The sequence below is a fragment of the Protopterus annectens genome, chromosome 15.part0 (assembly GCF_019279795.1).
Source record: "Protopterus annectens isolate FY-2018-M chromosome 15.part0, PAN1.0, whole genome shotgun sequence".
Classification (NCBI taxonomy): domain Eukaryota; kingdom Metazoa; phylum Chordata; order Ceratodontiformes; family Protopteridae; genus Protopterus; species Protopterus annectens.
Window position 1 is genome coordinate 26,400,593 of NC_056749.1, and position 14,183 is coordinate 26,414,775.

The 14,183-nt window shown below is 40.8% G+C and overlaps 1 protein-coding gene across 1 annotated transcript in view; it reads left to right on the forward strand.

Moving 5' to 3' along the window:
• Positions 1-14,183, forward strand: part of LOC122790032 (myosin-10-like) — a 1,094,188-nt gene that overhangs the window by 505,006 nt on the left and 574,999 nt on the right. The window contains exon 2 of the mRNA XM_044057583.1: positions 12,978-13,029. Within this exon, the coding sequence (XP_043913518.1) occupies positions 12,985-13,029 (45 nt within the window). The 5' untranslated portion in view covers positions 12,978-12,984. The remainder of the gene's footprint in view (positions 1-12,977; positions 13,030-14,183) is intronic.

The following is a 14,183-nucleotide window of genomic DNA, read 5'->3' on the forward strand; positions in this document are numbered from 1 at the left end:
GTACTATGCACGTATTCTACAGGTCAGGTGCTGGGAGGGAGCAGCTCTCAACTGTCAGCACGGTGTTATACAACTTTGTGGAAGGATGAGGAGACCGCAGCGATAACCAGCAGTGTACATTACATAGAGAGGAGAATGACCTGCTTGTACCCCACTATTCCATCTAAGTATCGATCGGTAGAACCAGCCAGTGCATGTAACAGAAACTAACACAATGACATTGTGTCCTGAAATAATGTATTCATTCCACAACCAGCCAATGCTATCTAATGAGGACCTTGATGAATCTACATCAAGTAGCACAGCTAGTGCGGGATATGACGAGATCGCTGGTGAGTCAGTATAATGTAGTGTAAGCAATGTGATGTCATCAGGTCCTTGGTGAGTCAGTATAGTACAGTGAAAGCAGTGTGATGTCATAAGGTCCCTCCCTGGTGAGTCAGTACAGTAAAGCAAAAGCACTGTTATGCTGTAAGGTCCTTGGTTAATCTATATAATCTGGTGGAAGTAGTGTGATTTCATGATGTTCTTAGTGGCTGTCTATCATGTAGTGTAAGCAGGGTGATGTCTTCAAGTCCTTGGTGGGCCTCTGTCATATAGTGAAAACAGTGCAATGCCATAAGGTTTTGGAGTCTCTATTATGTAATGCAGGGAGCACAATGTGATGTGATGAGGCCCTTGGTTGATGTACAGCTCTTCAAGGAAGAGCAAACCTGCCTGGTGGACAACCGTCCTTAACAGGCTTTACAATAAGAGGAAGAAATTGCCGTCTAAGAGTAAGAGGGAGCAAGCTCTAAACTGGAAACACTCCGTCCTCATCTTAAACAAGCGAATAAGACTTCTTGTGAAGTCCTTCAAAGCAAACTATAAATCCAAATTATCTTCCTCAACTAAAGACAACTATAAAGCATTCTTTAGTTACATACATAATCTAAAAGGAAAGGCCCAGATCTGTGCCGAACTGGTAGTTAATGATACCACATATACTGAGCCAGTGGACATAGCTAACCTGTTGGCTGACAGGTTTTTTGAAAATTTCACTTCCCTGTCCTCACCACACGTACCCCATGACATCCCTACTACCTTTCCCCTACCTTGTATATCTGAGCAGATCTTAAGCAACCTCTCTAAGGCCAAAAACACAGCATCTATGGGACCTGATAACATCCCAGGCTGCATCCTACACAGGCTCCAACAAGAATTAGCAACACCATTGGGTACTCTTTTCAATCATAGTCTAAGCACCAACTTCATCCCAGCTGAATGGAAAACAACCACTGTTATTTCCTTTGCACAAAGGTGGTGCTTCCACTGGCCCCCGGGAACAATAGTCCTAATAGCCTGACTAGCCTTATCTGCAAGGCCATGGAGCAAATAATCGTGGACCTTATCAACCAAGATATAGGTAATCTCCAAACACTTAACCCTACCCAGTTTGGATTTGTCAAAGGGAGATCATGCCTGTTAAACCTGGTGGACTTCTTCGAGATAGTCACCAAGGCCCTGGATGAGGGTAAATCTACCTAGATTTATCCAGGTCATTTGACACTATCCTTCATGCAGGCATCATTGACAAACTCACCCAGCTAGGTATCAACCTTTATATCTTTAGATGAGTCATTACGTGGCTCACTGATAGAACCCATATAGTCAAAACAGGGGAATCCACCTGCAACAGCAGAACTGTAATCCTAGGACCTCTACTGTTTAGAATCTATTTCTCCAAAGTACAAGCAAAAACTAAAGGTCTGTGGCTGTCAAAGTTTGCTGATGACTGCAAACTGGGAGTGGTCATAGAATCTCCAAATGATGTCAACATCCTACAACAGGGTCTTACACAAACAAATGATTGGTGCCACATTCATGGCCTTAAACTCAATGCATAAAACGTATTATCATCTCTTTTGGTAAGAACAATCTTCTTGCTAACTGCCACATCAATAGCAACTCCTTAATTACGCAGTCAGTGGTGAGGGACATGGGCACAGAGGTTGACAGCAACCGTACCTTTGACTACCATGTCTCCACAGTGGTAAGCAGGGCATTCTGTAATGCTCATCTCATGAGTAAGGGCATTGCCTCCAGCAAAAAAGAAGTTATAACCTTCCTGTACTCTTCCTTCATCAGGCCAATAATTTAGTATAATGCCCCTTTAGGTATGTAACTTTCTAAGCACCTGTAGCAATTGGAGAGACCACAAAGGTTCCTCACAAGGAAAATTCGAGGACTTCAGAATCTGTCCTATGTGGATCATCTGAAATCACTGTCACTTTATGCTGTTTCATACAGACTACTCAGAGGCGATCTTTGCCTTGCATACAAGGCAATCTCTGACCCTGCTTTATTGGAAATGTTACATCTCCGTAAGTCAAATGGTACATGGGTTACTCACTCTAAAGACATTAACTGGGTATGTGACATTAATAGAACCTGCTGGAGGGACAGATTTGTCTCCCAGAGGTTACCACACCTTTGGAACAGATACCCACTTCATGTCAAACAGAGCACCTCATTGGGCCTCCTTAAATGCATCTGGATGATTGGTTGGTTAACTGTAAACTCACCCGCGTTACCTGTGTCCCTCTTGAACAGGGACAATAGGTGCTGATCGTGGAAATAAGGGTACAAATTGGCTAGGCTTGTAAGGGCCCTAGGGCCATTAGCATAGTAACTTCCTATGATCCTATAATATCATGCATTGTAAGCAGTGTGATGTCATTAGGTCCTTGCTGCTTCAATATCACGTAGGGTAAGCAGTGTGATGTCATGAAGTCTTTGCTAGTTCTAGTGTATGGAGTGTGATGTGATGATGTTCTTGCTGCTTCTCCATCATTTAGAATAAGCAGTGTGATGTCATGAAGTCCTTGCTAGTTCTAGATCATATAGTGTATGGAGTGTGATGTGATGATGTTCTTGCTGCTTCTCCATCATTTAGAATAAGCAGTGTGATGTCATGAAGTCCTTGCTAGTTCTAGATCATATAGTGTATGGAGTGTGATGTGATGATGTTCTTGCTGCTTCTCCATCATTTAGAATAAGCAGTGTGATGTCATGAAGTCCTTGCTAGTTCTAGATCATATAGTGTATGGAGTGTGATGTGATGATGTTCTTGCTGCTTCTCCATCATTTAGAATAAGCAATGTGATGTCATGAAGTTCTTGCTAGTTCTAGATCATCTAGTGTATGGAGTGTGATGTGATGATGTTCTTGCTGCTTTTCCATCATTTAGAATAAGCAGTGTGATGTTGTAAGGTCCTTGGTGAATCTATGTAATGCAGTGCAGGCAGTGTGATGTACAAGGTCCTTGATAGTTCTACATCATATAGTAGAAGGAGTGCAATGTCATGAGGTCTTCGGTGGTTCTACTTCATGTAGTGTGCGCAGTGTTATTTCATGATGTCCTTGGTACATCTATATAATCTAGTGCAAGCAGTGTGATGTCATGAAGTCCTTGCTGGTTTTCCTTCATTTAGTATAAGCAGTGTGATGTTATAAGGTCCTCTGTGAATCTGTATGATGCAGTGCAGGTAATGCGACATAATAAGGTCCTTGGTAGATCTATATATAGTGTAAGCAACGTGATACCATGAGGCCCTTAGTGTATCCATATACAGTAGCACAGGCAGTGTGACCTGAAGAAGTCCATAGTGAATCTATATCATGTGGTATAAGCAGTATGATTTGATGATGCTGTTGGCAGCATTACATGATGTAGTGCAAGCAGTGTGATGTCATGAGGCTTCCGGGTGAATTGCATCATGTAGAACTGGCAGTGAAATATGATGAGATCCTTGGGAATTAACACATAATGTAGTGGCAGGTAATGCATCATGAACTGGTTGTTCATGGCCCTCCATTATTTAATATGGACATTGCATCATAATGAGGTCCTTGATGGCCGTCCATTATTTAATACAGACATTGCATCATGATGAGGACCTTGATGGCCATCCATTATTTAATATCGACATTGCATCATAATGAGTTCCTTGATGGCCGTCAATTATTTAATAAAGACATTGCATCATGATGACAACCTTGATGGCCCTCCATTATTTAAGATGGACATGGCATCATGATGCGGTCCTTGATGGCCTTCCATTATTTAATACGGACATTGCATCGTGATGAGGTCCTTGATGGCCCTTCATTATTTAATATGGACATTGCATCATGATGAGGTCCTTGATGGCCATCAATTATTCAATGCAGACATTGCATCATGATGAGGACCTTGATGGCCCTCCATTATTTAATACAGACATTGCATCATGACGAGGTCCTTGATAGCCGTCCATTATTTAATGCAGACATTGCATCATGATGAGGTCCTTGATGGCTGTCAATTGTTTAATACAGACATTGCATCATGATGAGGACCTTGGTGGCCCTCTATTATTTAATACAGACATTGCATCATGATGTGGTCCTTGATGACCATCCATTATTTAATACAGACATTGCATCATGATGAGGTCCTTGATGCCTGTCCATTATTTAATACAGACATTGCATCATGATGAGGTTCTTGGTGGCCCTCCATTATTTAATACAGACATTGCATCATAATGAGGTCCTTGATGGCCATCCATTTTTTAATACGGACATTGCATCATGATGAGCTTCTTGATGGCTGCCCATTATTTAATACAGACATTGCATCATAATGAGGTCCTTGATGGCCATCCATTTTTTAATACGGACATTGCATCATGATGAGGTCCTTGATAGCCGTCCATTATTTAATGCAGACATTGCATCATGATGAGGTCCTTGATGGCTGTCCATTATTTAATACAGACATTGCATCATGATGAGTTCCTTGATGGCCATCCATTATTTAATATGGACATTTCATCATGATGAGTCCCTTGATGGCCCTCCATTATTTAATGCAGACATTGCACCATGATGAGGTTCTTGGTGGCCCTCCATTATTTAATACAGACATTGCATCATGATGAGGTCCTTGATGGCCCTCCATTATTTAATGCAGACATTGCATCATGATGAGGTCCTTGATGGCCCTCCATTATTTAATGCAGACATTGCATCATGATGAGGTTCCTGGCGGCCCTCCATTATTTAATACAGACATTGCATAATGATGAGGTTCTTGGTGGCCCTCCATTATTTAATGCAGACATTGCATCATGATGAGGTCCTTGATGGCCCTCCATTATTTAATGCAGACATTGCACCATGATGAGGTTCTTGGTGGCCCTCCATTATTTAATACAGACATTGCATCATGATGAGGTCCTTGATGGCCCTCCATTATTTAATGCAGACATTGCATCATGATGAGGTTCTTGGTGGCCCTCCATTATTTAATACAGACATTGCATCATGATGAGGTCGTTGGTGGCCCTCCATTATTTAATGCAGACATTGCATCATGATGAGGTTCTTGGTGGCCCTCCATTATTTAATACAGACATTGCATCATGATGAGGTCCTTGATGGCCCTCCATTATTTAATACAGACATTGCATCATGAAGAGGTTCTTGGTGGCCCTCCATTATTTAATGCAGACATTGCATCATGATGAGGTTCTTGGTGGCCCTCCATTATTTAATACAGACATTGCATCATGATGAGGTCCTTGATGGCCCTCCATTATTTAATGCAGACATTGCATCATGATGAGGTTCTTGGTGGCCCTCCATTATTTAATATAGACATTGCATCATGATGAGGTCGTTGGTGGCCCTCCATTATTTAATGCAGACATTGCATCATGATGAGGTTCTTGGTGGCCCTCCATTATTTAATACAGACATTGCACCATGATGAGGTTCTTGGTAGCCCTCCATTATTTAATACAGACATTGCATCATGATGAGGTCCTTGATGGCCCTCCATTATTTAATGCAGACATTGCATCATGATGAGGTTCTTGGTGGCCCTCCATTATTTAATACAGACATTGCATCATGATGAGGTCCTTGATGGCCCTCCATTATTTAATGCAGACATTGCATCATGATGAGGTTCTTGGTGGCCCTCCATTATTTAATATAGACATTGCATCATGATGAGGTCGTTGGTGGCCCTCCATTATTTAATGCAGACATTGCATCATGATGAGGTTCTTGGTGGCCCTCCATTATTTAATACAGACATTGCATCATGATGAGGTCCTTGATGGCCCTACATTATTTAATGCAGACATTGCACCATGATGAGGTTCTTGGTGGCCCTCCATTATTTAATACAGACATTGCATCATGATGAGGTCCTTGATGGCCCTCCATTATTTAATGCAGACATTGCATCATGATGAGGTTCTTGGTGGCCCTCCATTATTTAATACAGACATTGCATCATGATGAGGTCATTGGTGGCCCTCCATTATTTAATGCAGACATTGCATCATGATGAGGTTCTTGGTGGCCCTCCATTATTTAATGCAGACATTGCATCATGATGAGGTTCTTGGTGGCCCTCCATTATTTAATACAGACATTGCATCATGATGAGGTCGTTGGTGGCCCTCCATTATTTAATACAGACATTGCATCATGATGAGGTTCTTGGTGGCCCTCCATTATTTAATACAGACATTGCATCATGATGAGGTCGTTGGTGGCCCTCCATTATTTAATGCAGACATTGCATCATGATGAGGTTCTTGGTGGCCCTCCATTATTTAATACAGACATTGACCCATGATGAGGTCATTGGTAGCCCTCCATTATTTAATACAGACATTGGCCCATGATGAGGTTGTTGGTAGCCCTCCATTATTTAATACAGACATTGACCCATGATGAGGTCATTGGTAGCCCTCCATTATTTAATACAGACATTGACCCATGATGAGGTCATTGGTAGCCCTCCATTATTTAATGCAGACATTGACCCATGATGAGGTCGTTGGTAGCCCTCCATTATTTAATACAGACATTGACCCATGATGAGGTCGTTGGTAGCCCTCCATTATTTAATGCAGACATTGCACCATGATGAGGTCGTTGGTAGCCCTCCATTATTTAATGCAGACATTGACCCATGATAAGGTTCTTGGTGGCCCTCCATTATTTAATGCAGACATTGACCCATGATGAGGTCGTTGGTAGCCTTCCATTATTTAATACAGACATTGCACCATGATGAGGTTCTTGGTGGCCCTCCATTATTTAATGCAGACATTGACCCATGATGAGGTCATTGGTAGCCCTCCATTATTTAATGCAGACATTGCATCATGATGAGGTTCTTGGTGGCCCTCCATTATTTAATGCAGATATTGCATCATGATGAGGACCTTGATGGCCCTCCACTATTTAATACAGACATTGCATCATAATGAGGTCCTTGATGGCCATCCATTTTTTAATACGGACATTGCATCATGATGAGCTTCTTGATGGCTGCCCATTATTTAATACAGATATTGCATCATGATGAGTTCCTTGATGGCCATCCATTATTTAATGTGGACATTGCATCTTGATGAGTTCCTTGATGGCCTTCCATTATTTAATACGGACATTGCATCATCATTAGTTTCTTGATGGCTGTTCCTTATTTAAAATAGACATTGCAATATAATGAGAACTTAGATGGTCCTCCATTATTTAAAACAGACATTGCATCATGATGTGGTCTTTGATGGCCCTCCATTAATTAATACAGGCATTGCATCATGATGAGTTCCTTGATGGCCCTTCATTATTTAATATCGACATTGCATCATAATGAGGTCCTTGATGGCCCTCCATTATTTAATACAGACATTGCATCATGAAGAGATCCCTGATGGCCCTCCATTATTTAATGCAGACATTGCATCATGATGAGGTCCTTGATGGCCCTCCATTATTTAATGCAGACATTGCACCATGATGAGGTTCTCGGTGGCCCTCCATTATTTAATACAGACATTGCATCATGATGAGGTCCTTGATGGCCCTCCATTATTTAATGCAGACATTGCATCATGATGAGGTCCTTGATGGCCCTCCATTATTTAATATGGACATGTCATCATGATGAGTTCCTTGATGGCCCTCCATTATTTAATGCAGACATTGCACCATGATGAGGTTCTTGGTGGCCCTCCATTATTTAATACAGACATTGCATCATGATGAGGTCCTTGATGGCCCTCCATTATTTAATGCAGACATTGCATCATGATGAGGTCCATGATGGCCCTCCATTATTTAATGCAGACATTGCATCCTGATGAGGTTCTTGGTGGCTCTCCATTATTTAATACAGACATTGCATCATGATGAGGTTGTTGGTGGCCCTCCATTATTTAATGCAGACATTGCATCATGATGAGGTTCTTGGCGGCCCTCCATTATTTAATACAGACATTGCATCATGATGAGGTTCTTGGTGGCCCTCCATTATTTAATGCAGACATTGCATCATGATGAGGTCCTTGATGGCCCTCCATTATTTAATGCAGACATTGCATCATGATGAGGTCCTTGATGGCCCTCCATTATTTAATATGGACATTGCATCATGATGAGTTCCTTGATTGCCCTCCATTATTTAATGCAGACATTGCACCATGATGAGGTTCTTGGTGGCCCTCCATTATTTAATACAGACATTGCATCATGATGAGGTCCTTGATGGCCTTCCATTATTTAATGCAGACATTGCATCATGATGAGGTTCTTGGTGGCCCTCCATTATTTAATACAGACATTGCATCATGATGAGGTCGTTGGTGGCCCTCCATTATTTAATGCAGACATTGCATCATGATGAGGTTCTTGGTGGCCCTCCATTATTTAATACAGACATTGCATCATGATGAGGTCCTTGATCGCCCTCCATTATTTAATACAGACATTGCATCATGATGAGGTTCTTGGTGGCTCTCCATTATTTAATGCAGACATTGCATCATGATGAGGTTCTTGGTGGCCCTCCATTATTTAATACAGATATTGCATCATGATGAGGTTGTTGGTGGCCCTCCATTATTTAATACAGACATTGCATCATGATGAGGTTCTTGGTGGCCCTCCATTATTTAATACAGACATTGCATCATGATGAGGTCGTTGGTGGCCCTCCATTATTTAATGCAGACATTGCATCATGATGAGGTTCTTGGTGGCCCTCCATTATTTAATACAGACATTGACCCATGATGAGGTCATTGGTAACCCTCCATTATTTAATACAGACATTGCCCCATGATGAGGTCGTTGGTAGCCCTCCATTATTTAATACAGACATTGCCCCATGATGAGGTCGTTGGTAGCCCTCCATTATTTAATACAGACATTGACCCATGATGAGGTCGTTGGTGGCCCTCCATTATTTAATGCAGACATTGACCCATGATGAGGTCGTTGGTAGCCCTCCATTATTTAATACAGACATTGTCCCATGATGAGGTCGTTGGTAGCCCTCCATTATTTAATGCAGACATTGACCCATGATGAGGTCATTGGTAGCCCTCCATTATTTATTACAGACATTGCACCATGATGAGGTTCTTGGTGGCCCTCCATTATTTAATGCAGACATTGACCCATGATGAGGTCGTTGGTAGCCCTCCATTATTTAATACAGACATTGCACCATGATGAGGTTCTTGGTGGCCCTCCATTATTTAATGCAGACATTGACCCATGATGAGGTCGTTGGTAGCCCTCCATTATTTAATACAGACATTGACCCATGATGAGGTCGTTGGTAGCCCTCCATTATTTAACGCAGACATTGCATCATGATGAGGTCGTTGGTGGCCCTCCATTATTTAATACAGACATTGCCCCATAATGCAGTCCTTGGTGGCCCTTCATTATTTAATACAGACATTGCCCCATAATGCAGTCCTTGATGGCCCTCCATTATTTAATGCAGACATTGACCCATGATGAGGTCGTTGGTAGCCCTCCATTATTTAATGCAGACATTGACCGATGATGAGGTCATTGGTAGCCGTCCATTATTTAATACAGACATTGACCCATGATGAGGTCATTGGTAGCCCTCCATTATTTAATACAGACATTGACCCATGATGAGGTTGTTGATGGCCTTCCATTATTTAATACAGACATTGCCCCATGATGAGGTCATTGGTAGCCCTCCATTATTTAATGCAGACATTGACCCATGATGAGGTCGTTGGTAGCCCTCCATTATTTAATACAGACATTGCCCCATAATGCAGTCCTTGATGGCCCTCCATTATTTAATACAGACATTGCACCATGATGAGGTCGTTGGTGGCCCTCCATTATTTAATGCAGACATTGACCCATGATGAGGTCGTTGGTAGCCCTCTATTATTTAATACAGACATTGCATCATGATGAGGACCTTGGTGGCCCTCCATTATTTAATACAGACATTGCATCATGATGAGGACCTTGGTGGCCCTCCATTATTTAATACAGACATTGCCCCATAATGCAGTCCTTGGTGGCCCTTCATTATTTAATACAGACATTGCCCCATGTTGCAGTCCTTGATGGCCCTCCATTATTTAATGCAGACATTGCACCATGATGAGGTCGTTGGTGGCCCTCCATTATTTAATGCAGACATTGACCCATGATGAGGTCATTGGTGGCCCTCCATTATTTAATGCAGACATTGACCCATGATGAGGTCGTTGGTGGCCCTCCATTATTTAATGCAGACATTGCACCATGATGAGGTTGTTGATGACCCTCCATTATTTAATACAGACATTGCATCATGATGAGGTCGTTGGTAGCCATCCATTATTTAATGCAGACATTGCATCATGATGAGGTCGTTGGTAGCCATCCATTATTTAATGCAGACATTGCATCATGATGAGGTCCTTTCTTCACCAATTTAGAAACATTCAAAGGCATGTATAATCAGTTGGTTTCTGTGATGTTCCTCTGTGTTCCTACTGGTCTCTTATTGCATTTTTGCTATCCCTCTTCTGAGTCTGAAACTACAGGTATACATTGATTTGGGTTTTACTGTATCCATTGTTATTTCACTGAGCTCTTAGTATATTATCAGCATTGTTAATCTAATTCTGTGTTTTACTCACTTTTCAGACAGTTTCTAGTGTTATTTTTCTGAGCTCTTAATTAAGTGGATATTTACATTGTTCATCTAATTCTGTGCTGTAGTCATGTTTTAAACTAAACACAAAGTCAGCTTTGACCATTTGTGTGAGTTGCACCTGGAATTTGTGGTAATTACCCCCCTCCCCCAATATTTTTCGTTACATAAACAGGCAGACATCTTAGTCTTGGAACTTCTAGAAGGTTTAAAGCTTAAAAACAAAGCCTTTGGACTACATTTTGCAACCAAGGAAAGTACACTTAAACTATTTTTAAAATACTGCACTTATCTTAGCATTTGAATCAGTTTTGTGTGTTCTGTTTGTTATTTATCTGATGTTAAAATTACTAATGTAAGGCATTTTTATAGTCTGCAGTATTTTTTTCAAGGATTTCTGTGCTGTGCCTATGTGTTCTGACTGATTGGTCATAGGATCATAGGAGGTTAGTAGACTATTGGCTCTAAGGCTTCTACAAGCCCATCCTATAATTTTACTGCATTTTTACAGGTTACCTTAAGGCCCTGTCTCTCTACTCAGTCTCCTATAGGCAAATGAGTGGCAATCTGTGCCTGGCAAATAAGGCAACCTCGGGTCAAGCTCTGATGGAGTTCTTGCACATCTGTAAAACAAACAGCACCAGAAACATGAGAGCCAAGGACCTGAACTTTGCCTGGGACATAAATAGAACATTCTGGAGAGACTGATATGCATCTCAAAGGATCCCTGTGCTATGGAATAAGCTCCCCACCTAAGTGAACTGAGTTCATCCCTATTCAAATAAAACCTTGATCACTGGGTGGGAAATCACAAACTCACCCCCAGTCTGTCCCCATGTCCCTGATGGACAAAGGTCAACAGTAAGTAAATTAATTCCTAACTAACATACACCCCCATATAACCCTTAACTACCTCCTTACATACATATTCCATAGGCATTCAAGGAACTAGGGAACAAGACTGGGTTGGGTTGCATGTCTAGGCTTGCAAAGACCTGGTGGTTGTTAGCCTAGTATAAACTTATACATTTCTGAAGCTATTTAAAAGAAAGATTCTAAGCTTGACAGTTTTGGGTCTGTGGCACCACTGATATCAACACCAATGAGTAGGCTGTTTCAGCAAAAGGAAACGTCTGAAACAGAAATCACACAGAACCCTTCGTAGCAATGGTTGTGAATTTGCTGCACCTTGTGGGTGAAAGCGGTTCCCTATACAGCGAAGGTCTATCTGAACGGTTTGTTTTGAGTGGTGTGTGCTTATGAACTCATACTTTCATCAGCTATCCCCCTTCCACGTGGTCTTAAGTTATGTGAATTTTAATCAGGTGAATGATGGTGATGTGACAGGAAATATTTCTTAAAACTGGTGATGTAATGTGCATATAACTATATATACAATGACACTAAAGATATGACATTAACTATAGAAAAAGTCCTCCTTTTGCATTAGTTATTCCTAAGGTGCTATTTCTTCTTGTATATCACTGCACTGTTGTAAAGTGCTTGATTTCTCTTTGCGTACTACAAATACTGCAACAGGTTAAAGCTGAGACAGGCCTTAGAGCTCTGCAATCCAGTTGCTTAAGCAATGTAAAAAGGTTGAGTAGTTTGTACAATATTCCTCCTTCATGCTGTGTATCTGCTGTCCCATCTCTCATCCCTGCTTCCGTGTGCCCCCTCTTTTCTCTCCCCCTTTGTCCTTCCTTTCCCCTCCCCTCCTAACATGCTCATACTGAGCAGGTGCAGGATATCTGGACACAATGATGACAATAGCTGGCCTCATGCTGGTTCCTATCCACGACCCCCTGCCTTAACTTCAGGCCTTGCAAGGCATTATGACAAGCAGCAGCTTCCCCATTTGTAAGTGTGTGTGCTGATTAGAATCCTTTTATAAGTAGGGCAAATCCACACTCACAGTTTAACTGGCAGTTTTCTCTTTCAGGTTCAAAATGGAAGAGGCCAAGCGATACAAAGAGCGAATTGAGGCAATAGCTGTAAGTAAATATTTCTTCTGTTAAAACAGATTCATTTACAGTTCTTGTATATTGTTTTGTGTAACTATATCTTCAAAAAGTGTTTGTCATTGTTGAGTGTTATATTAGAATTTAAGAAAGTGAATATTTCTATTCACACTTATACAGTTCTCGGTTTCTTTAGTCTTACTGTTCACTGAAGCTTGAAAACTGCAAAATTCCTGTTATGTTTTATCTAGTTGATGTAATTGAAGTGCTTGTGATGTCATGTACTTCTGTGGCAAAGTACATGTGATGTCACATGGTAACAGTCATAGTGTGAGAGATGAAACTACAGGCGCTGATAAATTATGTAAACTCTGACCATATGCTTATTGTAAATATCCTCAATAGTTAACCATAGGGATAAGACATTTGTAGTCTGTATAACAGAATTATAATGTTATGATTTTGAAGTTAATGATTCTTTGAGCATGGGGCTTCACCAGTGATCATGATGATGATTTGGGGGGGGGCAACTACTAAGAAATGAAACAAACAACTTTAAGCAGATTTACTTACAAGAATTGTGCAAAAATAGTTGTTTAATTACATATAAAAATTTAGCACGTATTCAGGCTGACCCTAATTCTGTGCAGTTGTTAAAATAAGAAAATAAATAAATTATATATATATATATATATATATATATATATATATATATATATATATATATATATATATATATATATATATATATTCTCAGGCTCAGGTCACAGCCAGTCAAAAAAGTAATTAGCAGAAACTGAATAAATACTTTTTCACTTTTTTGCTGATACTGTAGTCTTGGAGGAGATATTCAAAATGCTATATTCAGTCTCACATCACTACAGGAAGAACTAAAGAAAGAAATAGAAGCAATTAATGCACTGCGTAAACAGAGTTGTGCAAACATGGTATGAAAACCTATTACCACCTGAAGGAAACTCAGATGTTGCATATGATGCATATGTTATGCAAGTAGACAGGTGTGCCTACTTCTGTATCATTCTCAAAATGTTCTTATTCATGCTGTCCCTTTCTCATCTTATTCTTCAGACTAGCATTGGAGTAATGTTTCCCAAACTCCAGACCAGCGATTCCTGGAATACAAAGGGGGGGGGGGGCAAGCAGTTGTTATCATACACCAAGATCTC